At 63.2% G+C, this 16,340-nt stretch overlaps 3 protein-coding genes across 3 annotated transcripts; 1 reads left to right on the plus strand and 2 right to left on the minus strand.

Moving 5' to 3' along the window:
• The first annotated feature begins 1,750 nt into the window (after positions 1-1,750).
• METTL27 (methyltransferase like 27) lies at positions 1,751-4,649 on the plus strand. Its single transcript, XM_064677640.1, has 5 exons — positions 1,751-1,935; positions 2,005-2,133; positions 2,203-2,338; positions 2,482-2,574; positions 3,239-4,649. The coding sequence occupies exons 1-5, from the start codon at positions 1,828-1,830 to the stop codon at positions 3,475-3,477; spliced, it is 705 nt and encodes a 234-aa protein (XP_064533710.1). The 5' UTR covers positions 1,751-1,827; the 3' UTR covers positions 3,478-4,649.
• Positions 4,650-5,245: 596 nt separating this feature from the next.
• Positions 5,246-5,806, minus strand: LOC135425688 (claudin-3-like). The gene has a single exon (XM_064678241.1). It carries the CDS (start codon positions 5,804-5,806, stop codon positions 5,246-5,248), a length of 561 nt encoding a protein of 186 aa, XP_064534311.1.
• A 2,898-nt stretch (positions 5,807-8,704) lies between these two features.
• LOC135425396 (claudin-4-like) lies at positions 8,705-9,663 on the minus strand. The gene has a single exon (XM_064677642.1). The coding sequence runs from the start codon at positions 9,428-9,430 to the stop codon at positions 8,801-8,803; it is 630 nt and encodes a 209-aa protein (XP_064533712.1). The 5' UTR covers positions 9,431-9,663; the 3' UTR covers positions 8,705-8,800.
• Between the last annotated feature and the right edge of the window lie 6,677 nt (positions 9,664-16,340).

Consider the following 16,340-nt stretch of genomic DNA (forward strand, 5'->3'; position numbering starts at 1 on the left):
GGCAAGTGGGAGGGGCGGGATTGGACCCACGCCGGTGGGTGCAGAGGGGACAGAATGCCCGTAGGGTAGCATTTTGCGGTGGCAAGATCTGTCTTAGGGCTGCAGCCCCCCCCGCGGGGCCCATCCTGGAGCCACCCGTGTGTCCTCGGTGTGGGTGGGACAATCCCTCCTTTCGCGACTCCGACCCCTCGCCGTCCCCAGCCCCACACGCTCTGTGCCACCCCCCCAGGAGCGCTCCGAGGGTGTCCCCGGGGGTGACAGCAGAGCCCGGCGGGCGCGGGGTCCGTCCCGCGGGTGGAGGGCTCCCTCTCGAGGGCCCCGGGCAGCACTGCCCGGCCCGGGGGTTGAGCTGAGCCCACGGGGACCTGGAGGGCAGGGGAGAGGAGGGACACGGGGACCACTGAGGAGCCGCAGCGAGGAGGGCATGCGGCCACCAGCGCGGCCTCGGGGCTCCATCAGGGCACTGCAATTTCTTCCAGTCATTAATTAGCGGCTGGATCCGTCCCCTTCAGCGCTGGACACAGCCCGAGGCGATGGGGCACAGCTGTGGCTTGTCCCACACGCCACGTCCTCACTACGACACCAAAGGTTGGTTTAGCAGAGGACGAGTCGCTCCCAGCGCGGCGGGGACTCCCCAGTGACCTCCCATGGGGCACTTCCAAGAGATAACGAGCGTCTCGGTGCATTACAAATTCTGGGCACCTGGACCGGGCATTTTGGAGAGCGATGATGTGGAGAAGACACCCTACCCATCTCCCCGTGCATCGTGTTGGCTCTCAGGGCCGCTTCTTGCTCTGAGCAAAACCCAAACTTCGTGTAGAATATACACTCAGAACACCTTAATATGGAAGGGACCCAATAAGGATCAAGTCCATCTCCCTGCTCCCTGCAGGAGCCAAGATGCTCCTCCTCCTCCTTCCCAGCCCCGAGGGTCCACGGTCCTGTTCTCTGTCCCCAAGGGGCAGCACAGAATGACCCCTAGCCCGTGGGGAAGGACCTGCCCCGGTGGTGGGTGCGCCCTTCCCGGGGTCCGGGAGAGCCGCTCAGCGCTGGGATGTCCCTGTCACAGGCGGGGGGAGAGGAGGGGTCAGGTGGTGGCCGGTGTCCCCACTCGCTGCGTGACATGTCGGAGCGCAGGAATTAGATGCGGGTGCAGGGACGGAGGTGACAGAGCAGCATCGGGGCCCTGCGGAGCTGGGCCAGGATGGAGGTGACCTGTCCGGGGGACTGTCCCCGCACCGGGGACGCCAGTGACAGGATAGGGACTGACCCCCACACGGGACAGAGCAGCAGAGACAGGGGACACTGCAGTGGTGGCCCTGGGGCTCCTGGTGCCACCTCCTGTGGGCATGTGGTGTCACACCCCCCCCCGGGCATTTTGTGTCACCATCCCTGGGTACTTGGTCACCTGCCAGGGCACTTGGTGTCACCATCCCAGGACACTTGGTCACTTCGGAGGTGCTGGGGCCGGATCCTGAGCTGGGTCACTGAGCCAAAGGGGAGCGGGGGTCGTGTCCCTGGTGCCGGGGGCGTGTCCCCGGTGCGGGGGGCGTGTCCCAATGCCAGGGGCGTGTCCCGGTTTCGGGAGTCGTGTCCCGGTTTCGGGAGTCGTGTCCCGGTGCCGAGGTCGTGTCCCGGTGCCGTGTCCCGGTGCGGGGGGAGTGTCCTGATCACGAGGAGTGCCCCGGTTTCGAGGGTCGTGTCCCCGGTGTCGGGGGCGTGTCCCGGTGTTGGGGGCGTGTCCTGGTCACGAGGGGCGTCCCCGGTGCCGGGGGCGTGTCCCCGGTGCCGGGTCCGAGGGTCGCGGCGGTTCCCGGTGTCCCCGGGATGGTGCTGCCGTCGGGGGTGCGGGAGCGGGTGGCGGCGGTTCACGGGGGCTCGGCGCTGCCCGAGCGGCTCCGCCTGTACGACGGCTGGGCCACTGACTACGACCAGGTACCCGGGACAGCGGGGCATCGGGGGGGGCGACCGAGGCTGTCCGCGCTCACCGCCGCGTCCCCGCAGGATGTGGCGGCCCTGGAGTACCGCGCACCGCATCTCGCCGCCGCCTCGCTCGCCTTCGCCTTCCCCGCTGCCCCCGCCGGGGCGCGGCTGCTCGACGTGGCCTGTGGCACCGGGCTCGTGGCGCGGGAGGTACCGGGGGGGAATGGGGTGGGATGGGATGGAACTGGGATGAGGGATAACGCCCCTCTGTCCCCGCAGCTCCACCGCCGCGGGTTCCGCTGCCTGCACGGCGTGGACGGCAGCGCGGGGATGCTGGAGCGGGCGCGGAGCACCGGGCTCTACCAGGAGCTGCGGCAGTGTGTCCTGGGCTGGGAGCCGCTGCCCGGGCCCGCAGGTAACGGGGCGGCACCGGGCGGGGGGAGAGCCGGGGGGACCCCGAGGGGTCACCCCTCGTGTCCCCGCCCGCAGGTAACGGGCCGGCACTGGGCGGAGGGAGCCCCGGGAGGACCCTTCGATTACATCCCCGTGTCCCTGCAGAGCAGTACGATGCCGTGACGGTGGTGGGGGCTCTGGGCGAGGGGCAGGTGCCGACCACGGTGCTGCCGGAGCTGCTGCGTGTCACCAAGCCGGGTAAGGGGGGTCTCGGTGTCCCCTCCCCGCCGGGACCCCCGCGGTGGTGGGATGGGGACACGGAGCCCCGGTGGATGTGGATCTCCGGCTGGGCGCTGGTCCCGTGTCACAGATGGGGTGTGGCTTTGTTCCTGGGGCCTGGGATGGTGATGGCCCGGGGTCCCTGACTCTGCTCGCTGGCAGGTCCGGGCGGTGGGACGAGGCAGGAGTTGGCGGTGGCACTGCTGGTGCGTGACAGCCTGTGCTCAGGCGTGACGTCCTGCCCGCCCCGTGCCCACTGCCCTCCTGCCCTGCCCGTGTTCTGCCCGCTGTCCTGCCCATCCCCTGCCCACTGCCCTCCTGCCCTGCCCGTGCCCTGCCTGTGCCCTGCCCGTGCCCTGCCCATCCCCTGCCTACTGTCCTGCCTGTCCCTTGCCCATCCCATGCCCACTGGACAGTATATCCCTTGCCCACTGCCCTCCTGCCCTGCCCATTCCCTGCCCAGTGCCCTGCCCGTCCCCTGTCCCCTACCCTGCCCGTCCCCTGCCCTCTGTCCTGCCTGTCCCCTGCCCACTGACTCCTGGCAGGCTCTCACTGCCTCCCCTTGCCCCCCACCCTTTCCGAGGAGCTGCCACCCCCAGGGAGGGACACCCAGTGTCAGTGTCACCCGTGCCCTGTCCCACAGGAGGCTTCCTGTGCCTGACGACGAGGAGCAACCCCTCGAACCTGCGGTACAAGCGGGAGCTGGAGGCAGAGCTGGGGAAGCTGGAGCGCTGTGGAGCTTGGCAGAAGCTGCTGGCCCAGGAGGTGGAGCACTGGGAGAGGGCCACCTCGGAGGAGGAGAGCACCCGGGGCACTGGCTACATCTCTGGAGTGGTCTACCTCTACCAGAAATGCCCTGTGCCCCCCCTCGAGGAGGACTGAGAGCTGGCATGGCTCTGGAGGGGGGGTGAACACTTGGCCTCCTGTATAAAATTCAACCCAGTGACCCCCTCCTGGAGCAGGGCAGCTGCTGGAGGGGGATAACATTTTGAGGGAGTGTCCCCATTCCCTTCCCCGTGTCCTTCTCCCCGAGGTCTGGGCCTAAGGACCTTGTCTGCTCCTCAGCATGGGGAGGCTCTCCTAGTCTCACCAGGGTCTCCTGGGCACCACCATTAGCTCTGACATTCAAGTATTGTCCCCAACACCTCAACCCTCACCGTGACATTTTGCAGACCCACATGGCTGTTCAGAGCCATCTCCTGCCCAGGATGTCTTCTCACTGTGCCCACCTTGGCACTCGTGGTCAAAATCTGGATCCTTCTTTGTCTTCCACTCCCAGCCCCCCTGGGCTTTACCTGGGGAGTGCTGGAGGTGGATCCCCATCACTGTGTCCTGCAGCCTCCCATCCTCATCCTCCCCAGGGGATAACCCAGTACACACTGAGGTGCAGGAGACCTCCACATCCAGAGCAGCAGCAGCGGTGCCAAGGTGACACCCAGCTGGAGAGGCTTCCAAGCGCCACATCCACCTTTCATCCCACAACAGCTGCTCAAATCTCTCATTTTCCCAGAGCTTTGTAGTTAATGGTCTGGGTGGGAAATGAGTTTGGAAGGAACTTGGGGAGCTGGTGGCTGCTCCCCACCCAGGAGTCACCCAGCACTGCCTGCCCAGCCTGTTCCCCCAGCCCCTTGCTGTGCTGCCTACACAATTCCTTCTCCACTGATCCCTTGGGAAGTTTTTTACCCAAATCTCTTGCTGGAATATTTGAGGTTTTTTCCCTTCCCCCAGACCTGTTCCTGCTCATCCTGTTCCCATGGTCCTTGGGAACAGGTTACTTCTTTCCCCTTGGGAGTGTTTCCCAGGTGGGAGGCGATGGCTGTGTCTGTCCCTGTCCCCCACTCAGGGTATCCTAGATCTCCAACACTCACCCTCCTCATGGCTCCTGCCATCCTTCCACATTGTCCCCCCAGGTCTTGGGGTCCCTGTGCCCATCATGGGTAGCTGCCCTACCACCCTCTCCCCCCGTTTGTCCCCAGCACTGTCCCCTGGGCAGTTGGGGGTCGTGGCTGTCCCCAACCCTGCACTTGGCTGTTCAATAAATCCCCGTCCCCGCTGTCTGCCTGCTGTGTGTTGTTCCTGGAGCAATGGGGCTGTGGAGCCTCTGGGGTGGGTGGCCAGGAGCCTGGGAGTGGGGATTGGGCCTTTCTCTGGGGGCTCAGAGGACCTGGTGTCCCCCGTTGTGCCCCTCTTAGCTCTCAGCATCCTCTCCCTGCCTCAGTTTCCCTGCTGTGGGATACCCCAGGAGCACCCTGGCTGGCTACTGCTGCTTTCCCCGTGGGGACATGGGGACGTGCCAGGCACTGAGGCAGCAGCCCTGACCTGGCATCAGGCTGGCAGGGCACAGCACCCCCAGGATATATCACCCTCCTCCCCACACCGCGCCATTCAGAATGAGCCCAGGCAGCCTCGGTGGCACCAGGTTATTTATAGTCCCTGCTCTGGGGAAGGGCACATGCTGGAGGACCGTGCTGGGGTGCAACCAGCATGGGAATGGGGATGGGGATAGGGATAGGGATGGAGATGGGGATGGGCATGGGGAGGGGGATGGGCATGGGGATGGGACAGGGATGAGGGTGGGGATGGGATGGCACAAGGAGGCAGGGCAGGGACAGTGGTGCTCTCTCTTGGTCTGGCACCTGGGCACAAGGGCTCACACGTAGTCCTTCATGGGGTAGCCTGTTGAATCGCAGGTCTTCACCCCTTTGTAATTCTTGGCATAGGAATCCTGCGGGTATCGGGTTCCCAAGCGGCACAGGGCAACCCCACCGGCGAGCAAGAGGGCAAAGGCGACGAAGCCGATGTAGATGGCAGCCCCCAGCTCTCTACTGACGGCCTCGGGCCCCGTGGGGATGTAGGTGTTGTTGATGATGTTGCTGGCAGGGAAGGAGACGGCGACGAGGATCACAATGGAGGACGCGACGAACAGGGTGCCTGACGCAGTGATGAACGCGCCCTTGTTGCTGCGGTCGCCCACGCAGCTGGGGAAGATTCCACGTGTGATGAAGACGATGATGCCGGCGAAGGTCATGATGAGGGCGGTGACCACCAGGGGACGGGCAATTAGCAAGTCGGGGGTGATCTCCAGCATGGAGCTGTAATACCTGCAATGCGACTGCCCCGTGCCATCGTTGGAACAGGTCACCCACAGCCCGTCCGAGTACGACTGGGACCCTACGTTGTTGGAGCCGAGGCAATTTGTCACCCTCCACATGGGCAGGGCACAGATGAGGATAGTGGCCACCCAGCCCACGATGCCTGTCACCAGCCCACTCGTCTGCATCGACATCGTTTCCATGGTCAGTACCTGCAGGGACAGGGCACAGCTGTCATGGACATGGCCCCAAGTTAGGGGGTTGCTGGAGAGCACAGGCTTTGTCTGCTGTGTCCTGCTCCCCATCGGGGTGGGAACGGCTGCAGGACAGCGTGGGCACTCAGGGGATATGGGGACATGAGTGACATTGGGCAGTGCTGAAGACCAACACAGGGACACAAGCGACATGGGGACATGTGTGGCACGGGACATTGCTGCAGGACAGCATGGGGACATGAGTGACATGTGGCATTGCTGTGGGACAGCATGGGGGCACACAGGTGGCACTGAGGACCCAGGCCCTGAGCAGGCCGATGTGCAGGGGCCCTCATGTGTCACACTGTCCCCTACAATGTCCCCCCAGCACAGGGCAGCCTCTGCCATCACCCCTTCTTGGAGCATGGCAAGTGTCAGGGAGGCGACGGCTTTTGGGAAGCAGGATGGGGGGCTCACGGTGCCCCTCCTGCCATGCTCCAGATCCCCCACCCCACACTCACCCCATATCCTGCTGTGGCAGCAACCCCCCAGTGCCCACCCCATGCCCTGCTCCACCGCTGGTGCTTCAGCCTCCTTGGCCACGAGCATCGCGCTGGGGGGCACAGGCGGGGAAGGCAGCCCTCCCTCCCTGCAGCACCGGCTGCTCCCAGATGGAGTGCAGGTTGCTGCAGTGCTCTTTGGACCCAGGATTTCCTCTCTGAGGTGCTGGGAATGGGTCAGAGCTCAGCTCTGCTCCAATCCCAGCTATGGAGGGCAGCTCTTTCAGTGATACTGGCTCTTGGCCCCCAGGAGCAGTCCCCATGGGGCAAACCCTGGTGAGGGGCTGCAGGGTCACCACAGACACCACCCCTGGCAGAGGGGTGTCTGTTTAGGCACACACCAGACACACAAACAGCTCCACCACGGTCACACGTGGCTGCTGTGGCCCTGGCTCAGCCCAAACCAGCTCAGCCCAGCACGGAGCAGAGTTCACCCCCGGGTGCCTGTGCCCAGCAGCTGGGACTGGCTGAGTTTTTATGGCCCCGAGCTCAGCGGGGTATCGGTTGTGCCCGGCACACCCTGCAGCACTTGCTGGAGGTTTCACCATCATTTCTCCTACCCCAGTTTCGGTTTCTCCCGCCTCTCCTTTCCCGTTGTGTCCCCACTCCTTTCCCAGCACCTTTCATCCCTCGGTGACCTGATGGACACCCAGCACTGGGACTTTGGGCCATGAAAGACCCTTTGGGCCATGAAAGACCCTTTGGGCCAAAAAAAAGTGATGGGTGTCATCCTGGGCACCCTTTCCCAGCCAGCAAGACCTGGGCCACAAGAGACACCCAAAACAAGGTGCATGACCACCCACACAGGGACAAGCAGTGGCCCCCCAGGGAAAAGCGGTGCCCCCACAGATCCCGAGGCACAGCAGGGATGTTTGCCAGAGCATCACACTCACAGTTCCACCTGGCCACTGCCATTACAGGGCCACAACAATATTTTCCACCGTTCCCGGTCCCAGTGAAAGGATGGGAGAGTCCTCAAGCCCCAGACCCACATGAGACACCCAGAGCCAGGCAGTCAGAGTCAGCCCTCGTCCCCACACCCCCCGAGATGGGAGGGAAGGATGTTCCCAAGCGCAGGGAGCACTGGCAGTGCCGGAAAGCGAGATAGGCAAAGCACCCTGCACTGCCCACGCCGGCCCCGGGGTGCTCCCAGCCGCGGTTGTGGGGTGGCCCCGGGGCCAGCGCGCCCCGACTCGCCCTCGCCGGCGCCTGCCGCCTTCTTCCTGCTCGGGTGGGAAGGTCACACAGGCGTGGGACAGCCCTGGCGTCACCAAGGCACTGTGCCATGGAGACACCCGCTGTCACCCCCGGGGTGGCCCGGGGAGGGAGCGGTGGGGAATGCCAGGGCTGGAACAGGGGGGGTGGGGGTCGTGGGAGGCTCTGGAGAGAAGATTTGGGGAATCTCAAAAGAATGGAGATCTGCAGCACAGGAGCACCGGGCTGTCCCGCTAGCAGGTGTTGGAGAGGGTAAAGAACAAAAGGCACAGCGGGGTCTGAGGAGCTGCTGTTTAATGCGGGAAGGATGGATGCGGGGCCGGACGGCAGCACAGCCAGGGGGACCGAGAGCCACCCTCTCCCGCCCCCGGGCACCCCGCTCAGGGAATGTCGAGCGGGGCGATGGATGGGGTCGGGTCTGAGAGTCGCCCCCCTCCACGCGGGTGCACGGCCCCGCTCGGCTCCCGCCTCCCCGACCGGTTCTCCCAGCCCGGCTGCTGCCTTCCCACTCCCAGGATAATGATGCCCCCGCCCTGGGGAGCTGCCGCGAGAAATCACACTCCGTACGGCCACTCCGAGCCCCGAAAGTAGGTCATAGTCAAAATTTAGGGTACAGGCAGGTGAAAGCCCCTGATAACCCTCGACACCCTGCCAGGGTCCGCAGAGCCACCACGTCCCCATGACCACGTGGGACAAGTTCGCTGTCCCCACCAGCACCGACACCGCCACCCAGCCAGAGGGACTGACAGTCCCGGGGAGCTTCACCCGGTGACAGCCCCGTGCCACCCGAGGGACGGGCTCTGGGAGCTCTGTCACCACATGGCACACCCCGATACCGAGAGCCAGGAGATGCTCGAGGGGGGCATCGGGCGGCATCTCAGAGAAGATGCCTCTGCTGGATGCTCCGGGAGGGGGGGAACAGGACCCCCGCCGCGGGCAGCCAGGACAGGATCTCCTTGTTCCCTGTCTCAGCCGAGATTAAAGAACCGGCTCCAATCCAGGCAGAACAAAGGCAGCTCTGTCTGCTCTCCCTCGCACTGCCCGGCGCCCGGCCAGCCCCAGCCCGGCCGGGGGGGCAGGTCGCGGGTCCGGGAGGTCCCAGTTCCCTGCGGTGGCCGGGGGGTCCAGGCGGGAGCGGCGGCTCCTACACGTAGTTGCTGGCTGGCAGCGAGCGGGCGGCCGTGAACTTGGCAGAGTAGGGCTTCTCCCCCCGGGGGGGGCAGGTGCAGCACAGGATCCCCCCCCCCAGCAGCAGCAGAGCAGAGGCCGCCCAGCCAATGTAGAGCGACGAGCCCAGGTCCCGCTTCTGGGAGTCAGCGATCAGCGGGTTGTAGAAGTCCTGGACGATGCTGTTGGCCGACCAAGAGATGGGGACGAGGATGAGGACGCCGGCCACGATGAAGATGATGCCCGAGAGGATCATGACCCTGGCTTTGGCGGTGTCGTCCTCCACACAGTTGGTGCACTTGCCGCCGGCGACGGCGAGCAGGGTGCCCAGGATGGCCAGGACGATGGCCACCACCACCATGGCACGGGCGGCTTGCAGGTCCTGTGGCAGGCCCAGCAGCGAGTCGTACACCTTGCACTGCATCTGCCCCGTGCTCTGCACCACGCAGCTCATCCACAGCCCTTCCCAGATGATCTGGGCCACCACGATGTTGTTCCCCACGAAGGCCGTCTCCCGCCACATGGGCAGCGCGCAGCAGAGGATGGAGGCCAACCAGCCGATGACGGAGAGGGCGATGCCCAGCACCTGCATGCCCATGGAGGCCATGGCTCGCTCCCGGCACCCCTGCCCGCCTCCCGCTGTGCAGTGCCGGCTCCCGGGACCATGGCAGGCATTATATGCCTTTGCCGAGGGAGGAGCGCCGCCACAGCCGCCGTCCTGCCGCCGGCACCGGACGGAGGGGTAAAACCAGTTTCCCGGGATTCCTCCACTTGTATTTCTCCCTCCAGCGCTGACACTTAATATCCCGGTTGCTCCCACGGAGGAGGACACAGGGGACCGGGATCAGGCCACCCAGGCGCAGGAGTGCGTCCCACTGCTGTCTGTGGGTAGGCAGTGCCAAGGGCAGCGCTGGGGCTCAGCCTGGGATGCTGAAGGGGAAGAGCCGGTGTCCAGGCACCGGGATGTCTCTGCCATTACCGTCAGCACCTTCTGTTCCATCACCTGGATGGGTTCCTCCATGTTTTCGTGCCTCAGTTTTCCCCCAGCTCACGGTCACTGCTCCAGCAGCAGCCCAGTCTCAGGCCCCCCACGGCCCCGTGCTGGGAGAGCAGCACACCGTCCCCCCCGCTGCCGGGCTCCGTGCCCAGCAGGACACAAGCAGCTCTTGTTTGCTCCTTGGCATCCATACCAGCACTTCCCAGCCCTCCATCAGGCCTCGGGCAGGAGGTGTCACCGCCCAGACCCACAAACCGGTTGGAGCAGCTGCTGGTTCCCCAAGGAGGAGAGACGGCACTGCCCGGGGCAAAATGGGGGGCAGACCCCAAACCCGCCCCACCTTGTGCTCCACCACCAGCCAGTGTTCACAGGGCTGCCCTCAGCCCCATGTCCTGGTGCCTGCTTGGTGGCTTGGGGCTGTGGGGGGCAGAGGTGGCCTCAAGGTGTCCCAGTGCTGTACCCACTGGTCCTGGTGCCGATGCCAACACCAATGCCAACACCAATGCCAATACTGATGCTGATGCTTTGGGCACTGCCTGACCTCTCCTCTTTTAATCCATGACTCCCACACATGTCCCCTCCCTACTCCCTCTGAGCCCCTCCGGCACCTGCACAGGTGCTCAACAGACGGCAAGCAAGGACAGACAGACGGACATTGCACTGTTTCATCACCACAGCTTAATCCTGGGCCTCTGGGAAAGATAAGAAGCACTGAGATAATCTTAGTTTTCCTGAGCACTGGGGTTACTGAGATGATCCCATCCCTTGTGCTAATTGCTCGGTGTGATGGGTTCTGGAGCTGCATGGGATGTCCCCGGGCATCGTGTCCCAGTGTGGTGGGACAAGCCAGGTGGTCCACGCACTGCAGTGCCAGGAGGATGCCTGGGGACATCCAGGTCTTGCTGCAGACTCCAACCTGTGGGTAAGAGTCAGGGTCCTGCCTGACCTGTGCCAGAGGAGCCGCCAAGGCTCCATCCCTCTGTCCTGCTGGAGTGCCCACATTACTCACATACCAGTGTGGCCACCCCGGGGCCAGAGCCTTGTGGTCAAGGGCTCCCTTTAATTTACGAGGTTCCAGAGCATCCCCGCCGGGGCCAGACTCTGCCTGAGGCTTTCACCTCCCAGCCGGGTGCTGTAACCACCACGTAATTTGGGGCTGGAGAGAGGGACACACCCATGTGTGTGTGTGCCTGGCATGGGCTGTGTCCCTGCAGGCACGTGGGGATGTGTCTGTGGGCTGGGGACAAATGACAAAGTGAGGACAAGGACTCCTCCATGCGCGGAGCATCAAACACCTGAGCTGCTCACATTCCCCCTCAAGCCAGAGCAGGCACCAGCACGGCCTCCCACAGCCAATTACTGTAATTAATGCTGGAACGTGACATATATTCCAGCTGGTGGATGCCATCCAGGGACAGCCCCCGTGCCCTGTGCCCTTCCCCACATCTCCCAGTGACGTGCCTGCCCACCCAGCAGCACCAGCCTTGTGTCCCCACCACTGGCAGCCAGCAGGACTGACAGACACTGGCTTGGCACAGAGTGGAGGAGCAACAGCCACCCCCAGTGCCCATGGAGCCTGAGGATGGTGGTGTAGCACAGGTGGGACCTCCGAGCGCCTCAGCACATGCCATCCAGGACCACCACCCCATGGACATCAGCCCCACATGAGCACTGGCCCCACGGCCGCGTCTCCATGCTCATTCCCAGTGCATCTTGCAGGATCCCAGTCCCTGGCTTTGTCCCAGTGCCACAGCACATGTCCTGGTGGGACCACAGCCCACCTGCCCAGCAGAGAGCTCCTCCACCCCAAAACAGGGTGCTCAACCCATCCTGAACTTTGGCCACTCAGCACCTGCCCCAGCACCCAGCCAGGTGTGGATGTCCTGCCTCAAATCCAGTGGGATTTGCAGGATGGGGGAGCCCGAGTTCCTGTCCCTGCTCCGCTGCGCTCCTGCCCCAGCATGTCCATCAGGAGATGCCCTCCAATGCCTGCTCTGGCTTCACCAGCATGGGGACACACTGCAGTGCCTTGAGGGCCCCCTGGGTAGTTAGGCCATCCCCAGGCAGGGAGGTGGCATTAAACCCAGTGTCACCACGATGCCAGGCACCACCAGGTGCACAGCAGAGGCTACACCACCCTGACCTTGCTCAGGGCAGAGGACACCCCACAGGGAGAAGGCCCGGGGCACAAATCTCCTGCCAAAAAGGGCCACCAAGGACACAAGTGACAGTCCCACCTCACACACAGCTGGCACCAGCTCAGCCCTGCGCTGAGCCAAGAGACCCTCATTCCCCAGCACCCGCACATGGACCTACCACCCCGGCTGCTTCCAGGTCCCAAGAAGGCAGGTGACAGTTGCCAGCAAGAGACAATCCACCGGGATCTCTGGCTTTGCATCTGCCAAGCGAGGCATGGTCACCAGCCCTCCTGCTCAGCCCACATGGAGCAGGCGGCCAAGGATTAGTTACCAGCAGCCCAGAGACTGAATGTTCCCAAAAAACATCCTTGCCCGACATAACCCCCCTCGACCAACTCAAATGTGCACAGTCAGGTTGTTTCTCAGTATGGGAAAGCAAAGCCTTATCGGCTCAGCAGGAGAAGAGCTGTGTGCCGGGACCTGTGGGGTCCCTGCGGGCAGAAACGGGACCTTCGCCCTGAAGTCACTCCAAAAGTCAAAGCTCTGTCCAATTTCTGAGCAACAAGTGGCTCCCGACATGTAAAACACCCCCAAGTGCTGCCGAGGTGGTTGGCGAAGGGATGGGGGAGACAATGACCACGGGTCAGGAAGGAGGATGCGGGCGGTGCAATGGGAGTCTCCTGGCCGGCGATGCTCGCAGGAAGGGGATGCTGTGGCAAAGCCGATCCCAGCACGGCCCAGCATCCCCCGGGCGAGCCCCCTGCCACATCTCGCTGGCCGGTGCCCCCCAGCCCCCTGTGTGCCGGCACCTCCCTCCCCGCCCCGCCGGCAGACAGAGCTGCCATTGATGCTCGGAGCCGCCTTTACCTGCTCGCCGCCGCGTCGGAGGGGTTCCAACAATGGGTTGCCTGTGTGCCCTGGTCAGCACCGAGACAACAGTCCCGCGCCTGAAATATAAGCGGCCGAGGCAGCACTTACCGCCCCGGCCCCGCTCGCCCGGGGGGGAACGCGCGGCACTCCCGACCGCAGCGGAGGGGAAACACCCCAAATCCTGCGCCGGCTGCCGCGCACGTGAGTGGGACGCGGCCCCGAGGCACCCGGGGCTGTTGCTGCCGTCACCTCTTGCTCACTCCCGGGATGATGGGTTCTGGGTGTATGACAGGAAGGGGATGCTGCACTGGGTGCCCCCCCGTCCCCCATCCTTCTTGCCCCCCCAGGTGTCCTTCCTGCAGTGTGAGCCACCAATCTGGTGATGCTCCCATGATCTTTGGGGTCTGACCTTCATTCGGCGTCTCTGTGTCTGCAGCGGGCAAACCTGTCATCATGTCACCGTTGTGTGACCACAGCTGTGGCCACCCTGCTTTGTCCTCATCCCGGGGCACTTGGATACTCCCCATCCCTCCCCAGCTGCGGGGGGGAGGGAGGGGGATGCAGCAGGAGGGATGGGTGTGCCCCACAAGCACACTGGCTCCGTTCAGCTCTTTGGTAAACACTATTGATCCAGTTTCCTCACCACAAGAATGTGTCCTGCCAGAGGTGACCGGAACCCTGAAACCCCGGTGATTTGCCCCTTCCCCCACCCTGAGTCAGGTGTCAGTGGCTGCCCCAGGCAGACACAACACTGGACAGAGCCTGTACTTTGGCAATTTGGGATGACAAAGTGTGAGGACGCGGCGCATGGGGCTGATTGCAGGGTTGGGGGCTGCGGTGCTTTGCTGCCTCATCCCACCCCACTCTGCTCCAGCAGCTCCTACCCCAGGGGTATCCCCACTGCCCCACATACCTGCCTGGAATATCCACCTCTCCCCCTGCACCACAGCCCTACCAGGGATGACCCCATTGCCCCACACCCCTGTAGGAGGTATCTCCCCTGCCCCACATCCCTACACAGAGTATCCCCCACACACACACACCCCTCTACCTGGGGTATCCCCCTTGCCCCATGCCCTTGTATGGAGCATCCCCACTTCCCCACAGACCTGCCTGTGCTATAACCCTGCCCCTACTCCCGAGTACCACAACCCTGCCTGGGGTCCACCTTGCCCCAGAGCCCTGCCTGGGATAAAACCCTGCCCCAGAGCCCTGCCTGTGGTATAACCCTGTCCTAGAGCCCTGCCTGGGGTACATTTGCACCCCAGAACCCTGCCTGGGGTACCCCTGACCCAAAGCCCTGCTTGGGGCACTCCCTTCCCCCTACCTGGGGTACCCCCTCACCCCACAGCCCTGCCTGGGGTACCCTCTGCCCCAGAGCCCTGCAGCCGTGTGGCTGTGGGTGCATGTGCTGGTGTGTCTGCAGCCGTGTGTGTGCTGGGGAGGTGTGAGCACCTGCACTGCCAGCGTGTGCCTGTTCACCTTTGTCACTGTGTCTGTGTGTGTGTGTGTCTGTCCACGTGTCTGTGAGTCTGTCTGTGAGTCTCTGTGTGTCTGGGTGTGTCTGGGTGTGTGTGTCTGTGAGCTTGGCTGTGAGTCTGTGTGTTTGTGTGAGCCTGGCTGTGTGTGTGTCTGTGAGTCTGTCTGTGAGTCTCTGTGTGTATGTGTCTGGGCATAAGTGTCTCTGTGTGTGTGTCTGTGAGCCTGGCTGTGTGTGTATCTTTGTTGCAGCTGTGTGTGTGCCTGCGTGAGTCTCTCTGTGAGTCTGGCTGTGTGTCTGTCTGGCTGTGAGTCTGTGAGTCTGTGTGGCTGTGAGTATCTGTGTGTGTCTGTGTGTCTCAGTGTGTGTGTGTCTGTCAGTCTCTGTGTCTGTGAGTTTGGCTGTGAGTCTCTGTGTATCTGGCTGCATGTCTGTGTGTCTGTGAGTCTGTGTGTGTGTGTGTGCCTGTCTGTGAGTCTCTCTGTGAGTGTGTCTGTGAGTCTGTGAGTGTGTCTGTGAGTCTCTGTGTCTGTGAGTCTGACTGTGAGTCTCTGTGTATCTGGCTGCATGTCTGTGTGTCTGTGAGTCTGTGTGTGTGTGTGTGCCTGTCTGTGAGTCTCTCTGTGAGTGTGTCTGTGAGTCTGTGAGTGTGTCTGTGAGTCTCTGTGTCTGTGAGTCTGACTGTGAGTCTCTGTGAGTCTGTGTGTCTGTGTGTGTGTGTCTGTCTGTGAGTCTCTGTGTCTGTGAGTCTGACTGTGTCTGTGTCTGTGTGTCTGTGCGTGTCTGTGAGTCTGTCTGTGTGTATCTCTGTGTGTGTGTGTCTGTCTGTGAGTCTCTCTGTGAGTGTCTGTGTCTGTGTGTGTGTGTGTGTCTGTGAGTCAGTCTGTATGTCTCTGTGTGTGTCTGTCTGTCTGTGAGTCTCTGTGTCTGTGAGTCTGTGTGCGGCTGCATGTGGGGGTGTCTCTGCCGGCAGAGGGGGGGGGTGTGTCTGTGTGTCTGTGTGTCTGTGTGTGCCCCTGTGCACACCTGCACCCCAGGGCCGCTGCCACACCCCTGCCTGCATACCTGGGGGGTCTTCAAACAGCCCCGACCCCCCTGTTTGCCACTGACACCCTCCTGTGCCCACCATCACCTGCCAGCAGCACTGGGTCATGGGTCGGGTCCCCCGAGGGCCAGGACCCCCAGGACCCCCAGCAATGAGGGCACAAAGCTCTGAGGTGCTGCTTGCATGGGCTCCCTCCCAGCAGCACATATGGGGTCACGCCTGGCTACCCCCCCAACTGTCTGTGGGGACTTGGGGTCCCCTTGGGGGGGTGATCAGGGTACAGTGGGGTGGCAGAAGGTCACCTAGCCAGATACTGGGGATTTTGGGGATGCCATGGTTTGCCAGAGGCTAATCTGGCTGGATATGGGGTATTGGGGTGTCACGAGGTGGTCAAAGTCAGACACAGGGGGTTGCAAGGAGCTGGAGCCCAGCCTGGATGGGTACAGGGTGCTTGGGTGACAGGGGCTGACAGCAGCTGATCCAGACAGATATGGAGTGTCAGGGGGCTGTGGGGTGGCCCCACTGGTTGTGGGGGTTCAGGGTGCTGCAGATCAACAGATGGTGATCCCCCAGATAGAGGGTATTGGGACGGTGTGGGACACCCAAATCCAAACCCCCTGGCTGTGGGGCGTCAGGGTGCTGTGGGGGTACAGCCAGGCAGTTACAGGGCTCCCACCCCCATCCCAGAGCTCCCTCCACAGCACCAGCTGCCAGCATCCCACCGCGCTCTTGAGTAGTTAATAAGTTGCAGAGGAGATTTTTGGAGCAGGCAGGGAACAGGTAGGAGCAAGTCCGTGTCCAGCAACCACATTCCTGGGCAGAGGGGGGGCTGGAAATGCTGGCATTACCCCCAGCACGCAAAGACTGAGGGGGGACACAAGCACCCCACAGCCATAGGGCTGTGGCTGACACGGCTGAGGGGATTGCTCATGCCTTGGGATGTTTTTCCTTTTGCCACTGCTAGCTCAGGTTGTCGGGGTGACGCTG

This window comes from Pseudopipra pipra, chromosome 21 (genome assembly GCF_036250125.1).
Source record: "Pseudopipra pipra isolate bDixPip1 chromosome 21, bDixPip1.hap1, whole genome shotgun sequence".
NCBI classification, from domain to species: Eukaryota; Metazoa; Chordata; class Aves; order Passeriformes; family Pipridae; genus Pseudopipra; species Pseudopipra pipra.

Excerpts from the sequence above, each read along its gene's own strand:
- LOC135425396 (XM_064677642.1), bottom strand. The coding sequence starts at position 9,430 with ATGGCCTCCATGGGCATGCAGGTGCTGGGCATCGCCCTCTCCGTCATC.
- LOC135425688 (XM_064678241.1), bottom strand. The coding sequence starts at position 5,806 with ATGTGGAGGGTGACAAATTGCCTCGGCTCCAACAACGTAGGGTCCCAG.
- METTL27 (XM_064677640.1), top strand. The coding sequence starts at position 1,828 with ATGGTGCTGCCGTCGGGGGTGCGGGAGCGGGTGGCGGCGGTTCACGGG. Across the intron at positions 1,936-2,004 it reads GGGCCACTGACTACGACCAG|GATGTGGCGGCCCTGGAGTA; the intron begins GTACCCGGGACA and ends GCGTCCCCGCAG. Across the intron at positions 2,575-3,238 it reads GCTGCGTGTCACCAAGCCGG|GAGGCTTCCTGTGCCTGACG; the intron begins GTAAGGGGGGTC and ends CCTGTCCCACAG.